At 54.7% G+C, this 16,098-nt stretch overlaps 10 protein-coding genes across 10 annotated transcripts; 6 read left to right on the forward strand and 4 right to left on the reverse strand.

Moving 5' to 3' along the window:
• Positions 1-390: 390 nt before the first annotated feature.
• Positions 391-1,145, reverse strand: PG994_006773 (golgi apparatus membrane protein tvp23; the record flags this gene model as incomplete). The annotated part of the gene is made up of 3 exons (XM_066858182.1): positions 391-545; positions 618-947; positions 1,055-1,145. The coding sequence occupies 3 exons, from the start codon at positions 1,143-1,145 to the stop codon at positions 391-393; spliced, it is 576 nt and encodes a 191-aa protein (XP_066717451.1).
• Positions 1,146-2,026: 881 nt separating this feature from the next.
• On the forward strand, positions 2,027-2,251 carry PG994_006774 (uncharacterized protein; the record flags this gene model as incomplete). The annotated part of the gene is made up of 1 exon (XM_066858183.1): positions 2,027-2,251. One exon carries the CDS (start codon positions 2,027-2,029, stop codon positions 2,249-2,251), a length of 225 nt encoding a protein of 74 aa, XP_066717452.1.
• A 115-nt stretch (positions 2,252-2,366) lies between these two features.
• Positions 2,367-2,660, reverse strand: PG994_006775 (uncharacterized protein; the record flags this gene model as incomplete). Its single annotated transcript, XM_066858184.1, has 1 exon — positions 2,367-2,660. One exon carries the CDS (start codon positions 2,658-2,660, stop codon positions 2,367-2,369), a length of 294 nt encoding a protein of 97 aa, XP_066717453.1.
• A 420-nt stretch (positions 2,661-3,080) lies between these two features.
• On the reverse strand, positions 3,081-4,473 carry PG994_006776 (GTP-binding protein; the record flags this gene model as incomplete). Its single annotated transcript, XM_066858185.1, has 2 exons — positions 3,081-3,632; positions 3,841-4,473. The coding sequence occupies 2 exons, from the start codon at positions 4,471-4,473 to the stop codon at positions 3,081-3,083; spliced, it is 1,185 nt and encodes a 394-aa protein (XP_066717454.1).
• Positions 4,474-5,865: 1,392 nt separating this feature from the next.
• Positions 5,866-6,754, forward strand: PG994_006777 (uncharacterized protein; the record flags this gene model as incomplete). Its single annotated transcript, XM_066858186.1, has 2 exons — positions 5,866-5,988; positions 6,137-6,754. The coding sequence occupies 2 exons, from the start codon at positions 5,866-5,868 to the stop codon at positions 6,752-6,754; spliced, it is 741 nt and encodes a 246-aa protein (XP_066717455.1).
• Positions 6,755-7,140: 386 nt separating this feature from the next.
• On the reverse strand, positions 7,141-7,992 carry PG994_006778 (mitochondrial 37S ribosomal protein uS11m; the record flags this gene model as incomplete). The annotated part of the gene is made up of 1 exon (XM_066858187.1): positions 7,141-7,992. One exon carries the CDS (start codon positions 7,990-7,992, stop codon positions 7,141-7,143), a length of 852 nt encoding a protein of 283 aa, XP_066717456.1.
• Positions 7,993-8,736: 744 nt separating this feature from the next.
• Positions 8,737-10,278, forward strand: PG994_006779 (uncharacterized protein; the record flags this gene model as incomplete). Its single annotated transcript, XM_066858188.1, has 2 exons — positions 8,737-9,545; positions 9,603-10,278. 2 exons carry the CDS (start codon positions 8,737-8,739, stop codon positions 10,276-10,278), a joined length of 1,485 nt encoding a protein of 494 aa, XP_066717457.1.
• A 636-nt stretch (positions 10,279-10,914) lies between these two features.
• Positions 10,915-12,380, forward strand: PG994_006780 (oxidoreductase; the record flags this gene model as incomplete). The annotated part of the gene is made up of 2 exons (XM_066858189.1): positions 10,915-11,930; positions 11,990-12,380. The coding sequence occupies 2 exons, from the start codon at positions 10,915-10,917 to the stop codon at positions 12,378-12,380; spliced, it is 1,407 nt and encodes a 468-aa protein (XP_066717458.1).
• Positions 12,381-12,766: 386 nt separating this feature from the next.
• Positions 12,767-14,821, forward strand: PG994_006781 (fungal-specific transcription factor domain-containing protein; the record flags this gene model as incomplete). The annotated part of the gene is made up of 1 exon (XM_066858190.1): positions 12,767-14,821. One exon carries the CDS (start codon positions 12,767-12,769, stop codon positions 14,819-14,821), a length of 2,055 nt encoding a protein of 684 aa, XP_066717459.1.
• Positions 14,822-15,006: 185 nt separating this feature from the next.
• PG994_006782 (uncharacterized protein) lies at positions 15,007-15,390 on the forward strand (the record flags this gene model as incomplete). The annotated part of the gene is made up of 1 exon (XM_066858191.1): positions 15,007-15,390. One exon carries the CDS (start codon positions 15,007-15,009, stop codon positions 15,388-15,390), a length of 384 nt encoding a protein of 127 aa, XP_066717460.1.
• Positions 15,391-16,098: the final 708 nt, after the last annotated feature.

Consider the following 16,098-nt stretch of genomic DNA (forward strand, 5'->3'; position numbering starts at 1 on the left):
ATATGGGAGCTGGCTGCGGTGGCGCCTGGGAAATGTCATACTTGATGCGAATGGCAGTAATACTTGGATTTTGCTACCGTTCGTGGTAGGCCCGAGTCATCCCGCAAGCCAAGTAAGTGCCCGCTCCACGCGTATTGTACATACAAATCGCCCTAACTCCGGCCCGCTAGAATCTAAGGGGCAGAACGAACCCAATGTTGGTGATATCGCGTATATAGGATATAAGCCCCTGCGCCACTTTCTTCTTTTGTTGGTGTGTCCGTTGACCTTTAGCCGCTTTCCCGTAGCAGCCCATTGCTGCCACCTGTCTCGCATGTCTTGCGCTGCGCGCGCCGTCCTTCAATGCTGCCCATGAAGCCTTGATCGATGAATGCATAACTCGGTGCATTATTACCGCCCGAACAGTCGACCGGCCATGTTGCTCGCGATGCTGCCTGCCAACGATCTACCGTATAACGCGCTTCCAGCCATGTTGGAGGCTTGGCTGAACTTATCGCAGCGCGAGAAGGCCAACGTGTTGGTGACGGTAAGAACGAGAGCAATTGCTGTGGAGGAATACTGGGTTAGTCTTCATCTCTTCCCATGGTATCTCCTTTTGGGGGGTTGTTACTACTCACCGACGAGGGGCAGCCAGATGAACTTGAGGCGCACGAGGGCGAGGATGGCGAGGGCGATCCAGAGGACGGGCTGGGCGTACATGGCGAGCCAGAAGAAGCGGCTGTCGGTGGCGTTGATGGTCTTGGTGGCCGGGTCGCTGCTCTCGAAGACCCAGTGGCTGTCGCCCGACTGGGGGTCGACCTCGTTCCACCAGCGCAGGCCGACCAGGCGCCGGCCCGCGATGTTCTTGAGGTAGTAGAAGTCGGCCGCCAGCAGCAGGATCGTGATGATGAAGATCATCACCAGGTTCTCGGTGAAGAGCATGCCGAAGAGGTAGACGAGGAGGGAGGCTATAGAGAAAGACGCGAGTTTGGTTAGCAAACGACGTTCTTCTATTCGAGGCGGCCACGATGTCTGCCGAGTGCGGGAAAGTGCGAAGGCCGGCGCGACAACTTACAGATGCGAAAGGCGAGGAAGCAGAGGAGGGTTATGGGATGGGAGCTGAGGCGCCAGCTCAGAGAGCCCGGTGTGTTTTGTTGTTGTTCCATTGGTAGTCGGGTTTTGTGTGTGTCTAACGCTGATGTTCGTTAATGTCGTCGTCTATGGCATGACTCTCGGGAGGAAGTGCAGTTGCGAGAGCCTCCAACCTTGAGAGATTGCAGGATTTAGGGATTGATTATGAACCACAGCTGGTCGTCTGTCGTGGTTGAAGCTAGGTACAGCTGTTCATTGTAGCATGGCCCACTAAATTCATCGTTGTAGCTGCTTTTGCCGCAGATCATTTTGCCTTACGTAACCCGTGACCGAGCTAGTCGTCACCTCATACAAGCATCGACTCGTATACCTACAACAAAAACCCTTGATACCGGACAGAATAAGTGTGCTTACATAACTTTGCTGCGTCCTCGGCAAGAATGGAGAGTGTGTTTAGTTGGTAGTCCTATCTGTTTAAACGAGTACCAACATGTATACTAGTCTCACCCCCTGGACTTCCCAGGAGGTGACCTATGTACTCGAGTTCTAATGACCCTCCCGAGCGAATAGGATATCTTCAGGACAGGGGCCGATGTCTGGCAGTCCTGGTTGCAAGCTTTCTTTCACTAAAACAGCCATACATCGCGCCAGATCAAGCCCGTGTCTCCTGTATACGTAAACGCATACCAGTTCCAACAGAAACAACATACCCCGGTCCAGAATTGCCCAGTCCAGTGCCAGCTTCTAAGGCATATGATGTGTGTCTCCCCGCAGCGCGCTTCGGGATGCAGCTTGGCTGTGCCTCTCTCTCTCTCTCCAATTCTCGAAAGCTACAAGAAGCTGTGCAATTGCATTTCCCTTATTTCAAGTAGTAGTTCCCAGGTAGTGTCCCTGGGAACTACTACCTATACTGTTGGTGAATAGAAAGCCGACCCTTCTCTTCCTCCACGAATCCATGCACACGAGCCAGGTATGGGAACAAGTCGCGCCCTTGCTGGGGGCGAAAGACTACACCCGCTGCCTGACGCCGCAGCTCTGCGTCTACGGGACCCCCGAGCCCGTACTGTCCATCGCGCCCTGCATAGAGCAGGTGCAGTCCCTGACCGCTGATGAGGTCGAGGAGGGCCGTGATGTAGCTGTGGATAACCATTCGTTCGCCGGCATCGTGGGCTGTATGTAGTGCGGTAAAGGGGTTCACCTCCACGACAACGACAACTCGCAGAAACAAGAGCAAAGGACGAGTCATCGGAATTACAATGATCTCCGCCCTCGCCATCCCCAGCAACACCCCCCTCTTAACCTGAGCTCCCCCGCACCATCGGCGGCATGACCCCGACAGCGCGCCCGGGCCCTGACGGCTGGGACATTCCTGGCGAAGGACCCGCTAGACATCTTCTTACCACGACCGAGAGCCCGACGACGAGGACCTCTGGGAACAGCCGACTCCTGCACCATTCGTCCGCGACCCAGTCCACGGCAGAGGGGGTCGACGCCGGGTGGAAAGACCCCAATGTGCCGGTGTTGTGGTTCGTCGCGACGGAGGGGGGCCGCTGCATATCCGCGGAATTCCAGTAGAGGTTGGTCGGCATGATGGACGCGGAGGGGAAGACGAACTCGAAAAACCCCAGGGCCGGCCATTCGTAGGAGGATGGACAGCGGCCACTCGCCCATGCTCAGCCGGCCGGATGAGACGGTGCGTATTCTCGAGGAAGCCGTCGAGGCCATGTTGGGCGACAAAAGCTGGTACTTTTCATTAGCTTCATCAGCAGTAGCCCCGATGGGTGAACCACTATGAGACCCCTTTTCCAGCTATATTAGGCATGGGGACTCACCATTCATAGCTTGAAAGACCGACTGTCCTGTAGTCGTGAGGAATATGAATCGAAGTATTTTTTGGTGGTGGTGGGGGGGAGGGGTTCAGTCACAGTGACATTGATTTTCTAGTGAGAAGGAGGTAGTCATGCTTCTCAAGTTTTTTCTTATTCGTTTGGCATGATTCTAGTCTATTTTTAACCCTTGGCGGCACCGGCCTTGATGAGCAAGATGTCGCCATCTTCAACCACGTAATCCTTACCCTTGGTCATGATCTTGCCCTTGGCCTTGACTTCGGCTTCGTCACCAAGTTCCTTCAACATGGCGAAGTTGTACACGATAGCCTGGATGAAAGTCTTCTCGAAATCACCATGGATCACACCAGCGGCTTGGGGCGCCTTGGTGCCATTGCGGATCGTCCATTGACGGACTTCATCCGTACCAGTTGTGAAGAAGCTGCCGAGGTTGAGAACCTTGCGCATCTGGAGAATGATCTTCGGGAGCGCTGACTCGACGCCAACCTTCTTGCATTCCTCAGCAGCCTCGGCCTCAGTCTCGAACTGAGTAAGGCGCTCCTCGAAGCACACCGATACAGGCAGAATGGGATCGCCAGCGGCGTGCTCCTTCATCCACTCGGCAATCTTGGGCAAGTGCTTGTTCTTCTTACGGATGTAGTCCTTCTCAGACAGGTTGACCAGGTACACAACAGGCTTGGCAGAGAGCAAGAAGAGAGGGTTGATGACCTCGACCTATAATGCTTGATTAGCTGGGTTCCGTAGTAATCATGGAGCAAAATTAAGAATGGTGTTTGTTGTGATCAGAGTGTGTTTCTTATCTCAGAATGACCTCTGCGTTATAAATTGAGGCACGTCGAAGAGCTGGGATTAGATCAGGCACTATGGCCCTTTGTCATCATGTAGAGAGAATGGTGCATTAGGAAAAAATAATCGGTCTTACCTCCTTAGGAGACCAGTTGCCCTTTCGGACATCCTTGCCATCCTTGAGCATGTCGAGAATCTTAACGATAGTAGCCTCCTCTTCTCTGGCCTTCTTGACTTCAAGACTCTGACCGCCCACACGGGTCTTCTTCTTCTGGTTCTCAAGAGCCTTCTCGACGAACTCGATATCCTTTAATCGCAGCTCTTCGGCAATAATGTCGAGATCTCTGCAGGGGTTGACGTCACCCTCGACGTGGATAATCTCGGCATCGTCGAAGCAACGCACAACTTGGAAGATGGCATCGACAGCGCGAATGTGGGACAAGAAAGCGTTACCCAGACCAGCACCAGTGGAAGCGCCCTTGGTCAGACCGGCAATATCGTAGACGGTCAAGTTGGCAGGGACGCGCGACTTGGGGTTGTACTTCTCGCAAAGCCAGTTATATCGCTCGTCGGGGACGATGACACGGGCCTCTTCGGGCTCGATGGTGGCGTAGGGGAAGTTGGCAGGGTTTCCGAGGTGGCACTTGGTGATGGCTTGGAACAGCGTCGATTTACCGACGTTGGCCAGACCAACGATACCACTCTTCAGGTTGTTACCTGGGCGACCCAGCAGGATCTTCTCCTCGGTAGCACCTTTCTTGGGAGCCATTTTGGGCTTCGCTCTTTTTGCGTAGGTGCGGTGTGATATGTAGATGGCAGTAACAGTGCAGCTGGGCACGTGGTGGGAGAAAGCAGAACTAGCTGCGAGCGGCCGAAATAGGCGGGGGAGAGAAGAGAAGGGAGAGCTGGTCGACCGTAGGGAAGACGTGGTGAAAAAGGTTCTAGGCCGAAACGAATTCAGCCTCTGAAGATCAGCACCAACAAACGCTCAATGAAGAGGTGTGTCGGGTCTATTGGGGTATCTCGGGAGTGCTACAGGAAAAGGTAGTTACAGCCTTGTTGTCCTCTCTCTCTCATGTGAGAAGAGAGAGGGAAGAGAGCTCTGCGAGAAAGTTCTGGCAATGGAGGGGTAGAACAGAAGAAACCTGTTGCGACCAGTGAGAAAAAAAAAGCTCTGCAGTTTTAGTGTGGGGTTTGTTGCCGCGAACGAGCAATTTCGGCCTGACTGTTGTTACGGCTGTGGTACGTACTGCCGGCGGAGGTCGGTGATTTAATCGACCGACTGACGGGCGGAACCTTCATTTTTGATCAATTGATTACCTCAGGTGAGAAGTCGGAGGTATTGGAGGGACAAGGGACACACGGTCACAGGAGGTGGGGTCGGGTTATCTTGGGTCATTGCAAATGTACCCTCCAAGTTACCACCCTGGGCCAGGTACTGGAGGAAAGTCGAAACAATCTTGGTCTGCTTGTTCCCGTCGCCCTGCGTGCGCCGCTTACGGCATAACAGGCATGTTAGGTTGGTCTCACCTCGCGCTGCTAGGCCGGAAACCCTGAGGAAGCTGACCCCAAGCAGCCAATGACCTGCTAAGAAGCCCATTCCAATGGGCTCAATGGGGTACCACTGCGTTGGAGACTCCCATCCCAAATGTCCCGCATTCAGGTGTGCATTCGTCTCAAGTGGTGGCTGATGGATGCTCTCACCTCGCCTGAGGGGCCCTGAGGAGCCTGAACTACTTTTTTAAGACGAAGGAGGAATGGAATGCAGCAAAGGATCACACATCCCCCAAAGCTGCAATCTATTCCTAGAGACCCTCCTGCGCCATCATCATCATCTTCACTCATCTTACCCTCGTCAATGGTTGCCTGATTGCCTAACCTGTTGCTGAAGCTGGCTGACAACTCGACTCAACTCGACTCAACCTGACAAGTGGCAAGCTTTCTCCTCTACTTGTACTCTCAAATACCCTATCGTATCTATACAGTACCTAGCTTCGTCTATCAACTTCCCCGGATTACAGAATTCACTACCCTAGCCGCCTCCACCAACTATTGATTGATCACCTACCTACATCATAGCTACCATATTCGTAAGGTAGCTGCAACCACCAACAACCGATGCGCCCATTGTCCATGTGTTCGACGATACCACGCCTCAACAATGTCGTCGTCTAAGAAGTCCAGCCGACCTTCGGTCACTCGGAACTCCAGATCCGGGTCTCATAGATCTACCTTATCACTCACCCGAACCGAGATCATTATCAATGTATACGACTTATTACCTGTAAGCCCTTCTCCTCAACCATAAGCTGCTATCCGAGCACACTCAAGGTCGCCTTGGGCCGACGATATGTTTCTCAGTCTTCTTTTGGGGCTGTCCATATCCTTTCCGCTTCCGTGGTCAATGTTGCTAATTATCTTTCTACCTCCAGCCTGGCCGATTAGCCTCAATTCTATGGACTGTTGGGTCCTCCCTCCTCCATACTGGCGTCGTCATCAATGGACGTGAATACGCCTACGGAGGTCATGATCATCCAAATATAACAGGTGTCTACTGGACTGCACCGCAAACCGTCCCACCAGGCGGCACGTTTAAGACCGAGATCCTGCAAGGCTTCACCTTCGCACCCCAGCACGAGATCGATCAGATAATCAAGTCAACCTCGGAAGACTTTCCCGGCACCGCCTACAATCTTCTTACCAAGAACTGCAACCACTTTACTCAGAGCTTGTGCGAGCGGCTTACGGGCCAGAAAGGGCCCGCCTGGCTCAACCGTGCTGCCTCTATTGGCGTGGCACTGCCTTGTATGGTACCGCGGGACTGGGTCGAGCCGCCAGACTACGGGACAGCCGATGGGACGCTGGTAGAAGAGGACGAAGATGACCTGGACGCCGATGAGGGAACGGGCTTCCTTAGTAGGGAAAACAGTTATAGGCGTAGCCTCGCAGACGACGCCAACGCACAAAACAAGATCAAAGACAACTCTTCGCGGACACGGGATTCTAGCGGGCGAGCATTGCCGGCAGCAGAGAGGGCGCCGGCAAGCTAGTCGCACTCAAAAGATAGGTTGCGGTATGGCACTGGTTTAGATGTCCTGGATTTGGGCGATTTACGGCTGCAAAGGAACAATATGCATTCGGGGGGCGTTTGGGGGCGTGACGATTTTGGGCAGGGCATGTTTAAGTTTGCTACAAGGGTGCGACGGTCCTAAGCGATTGATACCATATGCGTTTTTCCTTTGTTGCGAGTTGAATTCGAGAGCTCCGGCGCGATTTGTTTTTATCTCTTATACAATGTACAACCGACTGTAGTACAGGAATACATATCATAGCGTATGATACAAATGATGCTTCTATAAAACCGTCCCTTCTTTTTGATACAGGCAATGCTCCGCCAAAGCCCGCCCCGTGTCCATCCCATACACATGCCTCTCCTTTAACCCAGACGTCTGGGCTTAGGACTCCTGGTACCACCAAATTTGAGTCGGGTGGCATCGCTGACCTTAACGATGCTGCCGCGCAGCAGGCGGCCCTCGCTGCCAAGCAAGACCTTGGTGGCGGCCTCGCGGCCCGGGCCGAAACCGCGCAGGACGACCTCCATCTTCTTGATCTCGTTGTGCCAGTTGCCCTGGTGCAGCTTGTCGATGACATAGGCGCACAGCTGGTAGGCGGCGTCGTAGGTGCCGCGCTTGGACTTGCGGAAGCCGATCTGCCCCGCGCTGATGGAGATGATGGCGTTGCGGTCCGGCTTGGTGACGGTGATGTGGCAGTTGTGCTTGTGCCCATAGATGTGGAAGTGGAACGGCTCTTCGCCCCAGTCGGTCTGGCCCATGCCTTGCTTGCCCGACAGGTTCAGCGACTCGGAGATCGTGGGTTGGTTCCGGGCCCGGCTGATGGCGTCGAGGCCTAACCGGTTGGTGCTGCTTGCGGCGTTCTGGGATGAAGAGACGGCGGAGCCGAGGCCGCGGAGACCACCGCTGGGCTTGGGGGGAGGAAAAGACGAAGAGCTCGGCCCGGAGAGCTCATCGAGGATGGACCGTGTTGTCGTTGCGGGACCGGTCGAGCTGGGTGCAGAGGGGGCCGCACCGCGCGCCATCTCACCAGGGCTGGCTTCGGGTGTCGTTCGCACGGGGTTCGACGGCGGTTGTGTCGTATTTATGTCGTCGGAGTCGGCCCTTCGCCTGCATGTCTGCGAAAAGGAGCGGACAGCATAGCGGGAGAAGCTATGCCGAGTATGTGATATCTGGATGGAAGTGGTCGCTAAAAAGCGACTCCACGGTTGGCTCATTGTAGGCGAGCGACACAAAGCGAGCCGGAGCCGCTGCAATTGGGTGTTGTAGAGGGGGGTGAGAGACTGTGTCGAGAGGGGCGTTGTTATCGTGAGGCCAGCTTCTCTTTCGATCAAGTCCCGAACCGCGATCGCATTTGGACTGGAAGCTCGAAATTTTGAGCCAAGGCTCTCGATAACCCGTAGCGCAACGACTGGGGTCCCTCCAGTGTCCCTCCCACTCCTACCTGGAACAATTGAGTGCCAATCGGAGGTACCTAGCTTGGGAAAAAAGAGTCGGAGCACGGCCAATCACTGGCTCCGATTTCCCAGAAATTTTGGCCCAGTAGATTCCATTTGCAGCTGCGAATTAATCCCTGTTCTCGGGGTTTGGAGGCGAGTGAAAAAGAATGCGACCCAGCCCGGTTCCCTCACTCACAGCAGTCAGTAGCAGGGGAACAAAGTCATACGTGAACCTCTTACGGGTTTATATTTTTATTCTGCCCGCATTCGCATTCGCATTCCCTTCCACCAGCAATTTCCCGCTTCAATTCTCCAACCTTGCTTTCGGAGAGAGGTTGCTCAATTCCTGCAATATCCCACGCCATGGCCTCTGTACGGCAAGCTGCACGTAATGTGCCATCTACGACAGCCCTGAGGACGCCTTCATTGGCTTCTTCCTCTTACGGCAGATCCCCAGCTTACCGGAGGTTACTGTCAACTTCACAACAGAATGGAAGCGCCTTAACAACGTCGCAACTCTCAATGACCCCGCTCACCTTTCTTCGATCACCCTTCTTGCCCGAATCAGTAGCGACGATCCAGTCCCGTGGCTTCCACCAGTCATTGAGATGGCAGCAAGAGCAACCGCAAAAAGCGCTCAAGGCAGAGCCGCAATCCACAATACCCGAGGAGAAGGCGGAGGCGAAACCGGAACAGGCCGAAGCCGAGTCTGAGGCCAAGCCCGAATCCGAAGGCAAGGAGGGTGAGAAGCAAGGCGATGGCGAGGGCAAGGGCGAGGGCGAAGGTGAGGGCGAGGGCGAAAAGAAAGAGAAGAAGGAGGATGCAGCCCCGCCCCCTCCGCATGGTGATAAGACACCATGGCAGGTTTTCATGGAAACCATGCAGACAGAGTTCAAGGCCTCCAAGGAGTGGAACGACTCGACTAAGCAGCTTGCTGCCGGCGCTCATGACTTCATCGAGAGCGAAAGAGTCCGCAAGGCGAGAGAGGCCTACGAGGCAACCACCGGCGCTGTATCCACGACTGCCGGAAAGGTCCTGAAGACCAGTGCTACGGCTATTGGCAAGGGCGCTTCGTGGACGTGGGATACCTCGGTCATGAAGGGCGTCCGCAAGGGCGCCAATGTTACGGGCGAGGCGTTCGACAAGGCCACGAAGCCCCTGCGAGAGACTGAGGCATACAAGAACGTCAAGGATGTCATTGATGATGGTAGCAGTTCGCGATATGGTGGCTGGGTCGAGAAAGAAGAACGACGAAAGGCCAGAGAGCTGAGAGCGAAGCAAGCTGCCTCAATCCACGGCGTTAAGCCGGAGGATATGGTCGAGGACCCCGAGTATGTCTTGAACTTACGAGCTTTTCTATATGTTTGAGTGGCTGCTAACAATTGTAGTGCTGGAACCAATGTCACTCTGCACAAGGATGCCGCATGGAAGGAGGCCTGGAGAGATTTCCGCGACCAAAACAAATATGTCCAGGGTATCTTCAGCGCCGGCAAGATCTACCAAGAGTCCGAGAATCCTCTGATTTCTACTGCGAGAAGTATCACCGACCGTATCGCTGGCTTCTTCGCCGAGAACGAGACGGCCATGGTCATCAAGAAGTTCCGGTCCATGGACCCCAACTTCCAGATTGAGCCCTTCCTCCAAGAACTCCGTGAATACATCCTGCCTGAAGTTCTCGACGCATATGTAAAGGGCGATATCGAGACCCTGAAGATGTGGCTCTCCGCCGCGCAGTACTCGGTTTACGAAGCCTTAACCAAGCAGTATCTGCAAGCCGGCATGAAGTCTGATGGACGAATCCTGGACATCCGGCACGTCGATATTCTCAAGGCTCGCATGCTCGAGCCTGGTGAGATCCCAGTCTTTATCATCACATGCCGAACCCAAGAAGTCCACGTCTACCGGAATGCTAAGACCAATGAACTCGCTGCGGGCATGGAAGACAAGGTGCAGTTGGTGACATACGCCATTGGTATCACGAGGATCCCGGAGGAGGTCAGCAACCCCGAGACACGCGGTTGGAGGTTGATCGAGATGCAGAAGAGCGGACGCGACTACATCTAAAACTAAAAGCGCCTTTTGATCTTGAACTGCATTTAAAGGCGAGTGGGCACGGATACCCTTGCCTTTGAATGACTGATACCAACATATGTTCTAATAGTGTACAAAAGTGTGGGCGGTAGACGGAAGGACGCCCGATGAACGGGCATGATAACTGCGGCGGCAAGCCGGGGTTTCTCACAACACCACTCAGGCCTTTGGCATCAAGGCGTTTCGCATTGCCGGTGTTATGTATAATGCGGACATTACATGATATTACTACTGTATGATAGACAAAAACGGCTGCATCCTCCACAAGGGGGGCTACGGATAACGCTAATGCCAAAACAAAAACCACCCATACCAAACCTCCTATTCACTAGTGCTAGTGTAGATCGAACCAATCGGGTTGGAGTATAGCTCGGCCCCGAAACCAAGGGGGTCTTGCCATTGCAAGCGGCCGGGGCTGTTCTGTATCTACCCGAATACTTGGATCCATTACGTAGCTTCGTCTGCGTCAAAGTCATGTATAATGGCTTCGTCAACTGATTGCTCTTTCATGGAGTCCAGGTCTTCTTCACCATTCGATTCTACACTAAGCAGGCCTATCACCGATACCTTTCCCATTCATTCAGCCACAAGCCCGTGAAACTGGACAACATGGCGCCCGTGGAGATTTTGATCATCGGCTGCGGCATCGCCGGTCCGACGCTGGCCACGTTCCTGTGCTTGATCGACGACATGCCCGCGGCGCAGAGACCGCGCATAACCATCGTAGAGCGGGCCTCGGAGCACGTCACCCACGCCCGCGGGCAGAACATCGACGTCCGCGGCGTCGGCGTGGCCGTCCTGCGCCGGCTGGGCATCGAGGGGCTCGTGCGGCGGTCCACGACGGGCGAGGCGGGCGTCCGGCTCGTAGACGAACGGAACCGCGTCTGGGCCGCGTCGGCCGCGGATCGGACAGGCCTGTCGCAGACGCCGACAGCGGATATCGAGATCCTCCGGGGTCGGCTGAGCGAGATCTGCTGGCGGAATAGTCTGAGGGCTAGCGCGGAGGTGGAGCGGGAGCGGGAGCAAGGGGGTGGTGGTACGGGTAGGGGGATCGAGTACATCTTCGGGGACTACGTCGAGGAGCTGGACCAGGGGGACGGCGACAAGGTCCACGTCCGCCTGGCCAAGAGCGGGCTCCGACGGAGTTTCGACCTCGTGGTCGGGGCGGACGGCCTGCACAGCCGGACGCGGAAGCTGGTCTGGGGCGCAGAGGGCGAGGGGGACCGGGTCAAGCGACTGGGCATGTATGCCGGGTTCTTCAGCATCCCGCGCGAGGGGGAGACGGACGATGCGTGGCGGCGGTGGTTCCATACGCCGGGTCGGCGGAGCGTCATGTTGCGGCCGGACGGGACCGGCAGGCGGACTACGGTGCTCATGTCCGTGGTCAAGGACGACGATAGCGCCGACGACGAAAATCAGAAGCTGGCTGAGCTGGCGGCGAGGGGACATGCGGGGGTCGCGGTCCAGAAAGCTCTTCTCGAGGAGCACTTTCGCGACGCGGGATGGGAATGCGAGAGGATCCTTCGGGGAATGGGGGCGACGGATGATTTCTATTTCGATATGGTGGCTCAGGTAAAGATGGATAGGTGGAGCAAGGGGAGAGTGGTTCTTCTCGGAGATGCAGGGTGAGCTCCGTCCGTTTCTTGAATCGCCTGTCAAAGTCACTAACAGGACGCCGCGACAGATATTGTGCCTCCCCTATATCAGGACTCGGCACCACGCTCGCCTTCACGGCCGCTTACAATCTGGCCGGGTGCCTCCAAGAGTACATCAAGGGGACCACCCCTGACCCTTCCTCTGCGCTGGTCGCGTACGAGGCGAAGATGCGCCCCGTGGTCGAGGAGGCGCAGCGGCTCGCGCCCGGCCAGGCCTACCTGATGCACCCGGAGACGGCCTGGGGGATACGGATGTCCCACTTATTCGCCAGCTTCGTGCTCTACATCAAGTCCATCTCGACGTTCCTGGGGAAGCTTTTCCCTTTCGGGCCCCAAATGGCGGATGAGGTGCCACTTGAGGAATACGGGTTCAAGGTCATGCCGGGATGGGAGTTGGAGGATAAATCGTTAAAACAATGACTTCTGAGCCAAACACCCATTGTATAGCGACATAATATATTTTTACCTAGAACTGTATAAATACTATATACACCCTTCACTCAAATTAGATTATCTGCGTCTCTGTGGTTACTCGCTTATGTAATACGAACCCCTTTAGCTTCATGTGTTGCCTGCTTACTCCATAGCCAGTTCCGAACTAGTTTCTTCATCATTACTTTGCATCTTGTGTTTTGAGAACCAAGTCGAAGGAAATTCGACAAAGTCACACGGTAACATTTTTGATTAATCACTGATGAATCAACTCTTTTTTAATTTGACATTCAGGGTGTTGCCAGATGGTTCCCCAATACATTGAACCCGGGGTTGACGCCCCACGCGGCCGCCCAATCGCGATAGCCCCGGCGATGCCAAGCTCCGAACCCCAGCGGCCGCTGAACATGTCTAAACCTGAATCTGAACGGGCTCTCATATCATCGTTCGCATGCACATCATGTGTTCGCAGGAAGGTCAAATGCGACAGAATGCTACCCGCATGCTCGAGTTGCGTCAAGACCAAGGCGGGATGCGTGTACCGCGCACCGCCCCCGCCTCAACGACGCCGGCGCAGGCTAGATCAGAACTCCGGCGGCCAGAGAAAGTCCGTGGTGGCTGCGGCAGAAGAAAGCGATCTCAAAGCTCGATTGGCGCAGTATGAACAGATCTTGCAGGAGCATGGTCTGTTGCCGGATCCAGCACCGCCCGCTGTTACTGGCGAAAATAAGACTTCTGACGAGGCACGAGATGGGCGATTGATCTTCAGAGGCGGCAAGTCCAGGTATGTCAGTAGCAGTGTTTGGCTCGATGCCGATGAGGCCGAATTGCACGACCTGGCCGAACACGATAACTATGACGAGAACGAAGATGCAAATTTTGAGATAAAATGGTCAATCGACCCTCTTTCTGCTGCGCTACTTGGAAACATCCGGAATCTTGTGGACTTTCATCCCAGCCCCGGCGATGCACAGAAGCTTTGGACAGCACACTCTAACAATGTCGAGCCGCTGTGCAAGATTCTCCATATTCCCACGACAACGAAAATGGTCGAAAAGGTGACCCAGCAGCCCGCGACCGCTTCCAAAGAAGACGAGTGTCTGCTATTTGCTATCTATCATTTCGCCACGCTCTCCATGTCTGATGAGGAGTGCCTTCGTGACTTTGGTCAGTCTCGCTCGACGCTGCTACCGAGGTACAGCTTCGCTCTTCGACAAGCGCTGGTTAATGCGTCTTGGCTCAAGACCACAGATATGACTGTGCTGCAAGCTCTCGTGCTCTATCTGCTCGCCACTCGTTTGACGACTGACCCTCATACCTACTGGATCATGACTGGGGTTGCCGTTCGTATTGCCCAGAGGATGGGACTGCACCGCAACAGGGAAGAGACTGAACTGCCGCCCTTTGAAGTTGAAATGCGACGGCGGCTTTTCTGGCAACTCATCCCTCTTGACGGTTACGCTGGCCAAATTTCTGGAACGAGCATTTCTGTGCCACCTAACAGCTGGGAGACCAAACAGCCTCTAAACATCAACGACAGTCAGATCTGGCCTGGGATGACAAAGAAGCCGGTGGCGCAGGAAGGCCCTACAGAAATGATCTTTTGCCTCGTCAAGGCGCAACTATCCGATCTTTATAACCGCTCAGGGGTAAAGGTACCCAAGTTCGGTCCTACCGTTAACCTCAAAACTGGCGCAGAGCTAGACAAGATCATAGACGAGGCGGAGGGAGCCATCGAGGCCAAGTACCTGCGGTACTGCGAAATCGGGAACCCACTGAATTTCCTGCTCCTCGGCAACGTGAGATCGGCCGCCAACTCGGTGCGGCTGCGCAACCGGATATCCCGCCTGGTCTCACGGACTGATGATGCCAGCGACCAGGAGATGCGAGATCTGTGTGCCCTAGCCGATAAGATCCTCGAGACTGACAACGCCCTCTACCGGAACCCGAGCGTACGCGGTTTCCGCTGGAAGATTGAGTCGCTCTTCATCTGGGACGCGCTGAAGTGCCTCCTGATGGGCCTGTCCCGGCCGGGGTTTTACGCGACCGCCGACGAGCTGAGCGCGATGTGGAACAAGATCGCCGAGGTGTACTCGAACCACGGAGAGATCACGGAGGCGAAGGGTGCCATGCAGGCCATTATCGGCAAGGCGACACTCCAGGCCTGGGACGCGAACCCGCCAAGTCTTCATCCTCCTGTTTCGGAACCGACGTTTATTACGATGCTACATTCACAATACAAGAAGATTGCGGATTCAAAGCCTCTGGAGGACGCTGCTGATAGTGGCAATGTGGACGGTGCCTATGACGAATCGATGTTTTCGCTTGATGATTACTTTGGCCCCTCTGGCATAATGGACCTGAATATGGAGGATTACTTAAATGTCGACCCAGCAAGTTGGACGTTCTGGGACTCCTCGCAAGCCTGATCCTCAAGTTGCCAAGGATGACCACGACCGCCTTTGGACAGCTGAAGAGAGGTGACACTGTAACAATTCAACCACCCCCCAATTGAGACCTTTTCCCACGCCCCCGAAGGACGAGACCGTACCCCTATCCTCCAGCTACTGCCTTTCGACGGCGTATTACCCTGCAGCCATTATCAACGAGCTAGATGCCACCAATTACAGTCACTGCCGGCGAGCCACTGGTTTCCGGCGAGCCACTGATTGTCGACGAGCCACTGATGGTCGACGAGCCACTGATGGTCGACGAGCCACTGATGGTCGACGAGCCACTGGTTGCCGACGAGCCACTGGTTTCCGACGAGCCACTGGTTTCCGACGAGCCACTGATGGTCGACGAGCCACTGATGGTCGACGAGCCGCTGATGGTCGACGAGCCACTGGTTGCCGACGAGCCACTGGTTTCCGACGAGCCACTGATGGTCGACGAGCCACTGGTTGCCGACGAGCCACTGCTGTACCACACTCCAGCCGAGCTAATTGCCCTCCGCGAGCCGAAAGACATTGATTTTCGAAGGATATCAATTTTTTAAAAGGGTAAATTAAAGGGTAGCGCTAATCGTTGGAATCGGAAAATCGACGTTAATCGTACTTGAACGATGTTGATCGTATATAATCGACGGTCGCGATAGCTTGTCGGAAGGTAGTAAATGGCTCGTCGGAAAGCAGTGGGTCGTCGGCAGTGGCTGGAGTTGGTAGGTAGGTGCAGCGTGGGATGCGTAGGGTGGCTGCATCTTGAATTTTGGTTGGGCCAATAAACCCAGCGTTTCTCTCAGCCCCTAGCCTAGTCCCTCACTGCAGCGTCGTATTGATCGGCTTTTAGGGGGTGAGATGCGATTGGATGGCTTCCCAGCAGGAGCCATTGCTGAGGCTTGGCCAAGCTCGAGTTATCACATATTATCTAAGTTCTGAGTCCTCGGCTTATGTACAGGCAATCAACAGACTGGAAAGCGGTACTGTTGAGTCAAATGAAGAAGGTGGAAGTTCTGAGGGCTGGAATGTTGGAAAGGGGGCGTGGTTGTACTGGTTCTCCTTTTGACCAATACAACATCAACAACGCAAGCCAAATTCAGCATCTTCGGAGCATTGTTGGTTACGTCTCTCAGTAAGTGGCTTTCGTATTGATATCCGACTTAGTGATATGCTCTTAACGTTGAGGCCAGCTAACATCCGATTTAGCAATCGCAATTGACCTGAGCATGAGAAAAAGGCTAGCTAGGACAGGGTTGAAGATGGAGACT

Source organism: Apiospora phragmitis (genome assembly GCF_038363925.1).
Source record: "Apiospora phragmitis strain CBS 135458 chromosome Unknown utg000006l:1.0-5683423.0:1.0-5690449.0, whole genome shotgun sequence".
Classification (NCBI taxonomy): domain Eukaryota; kingdom Fungi; phylum Ascomycota; class Sordariomycetes; order Amphisphaeriales; family Apiosporaceae; genus Apiospora; species Apiospora phragmitis.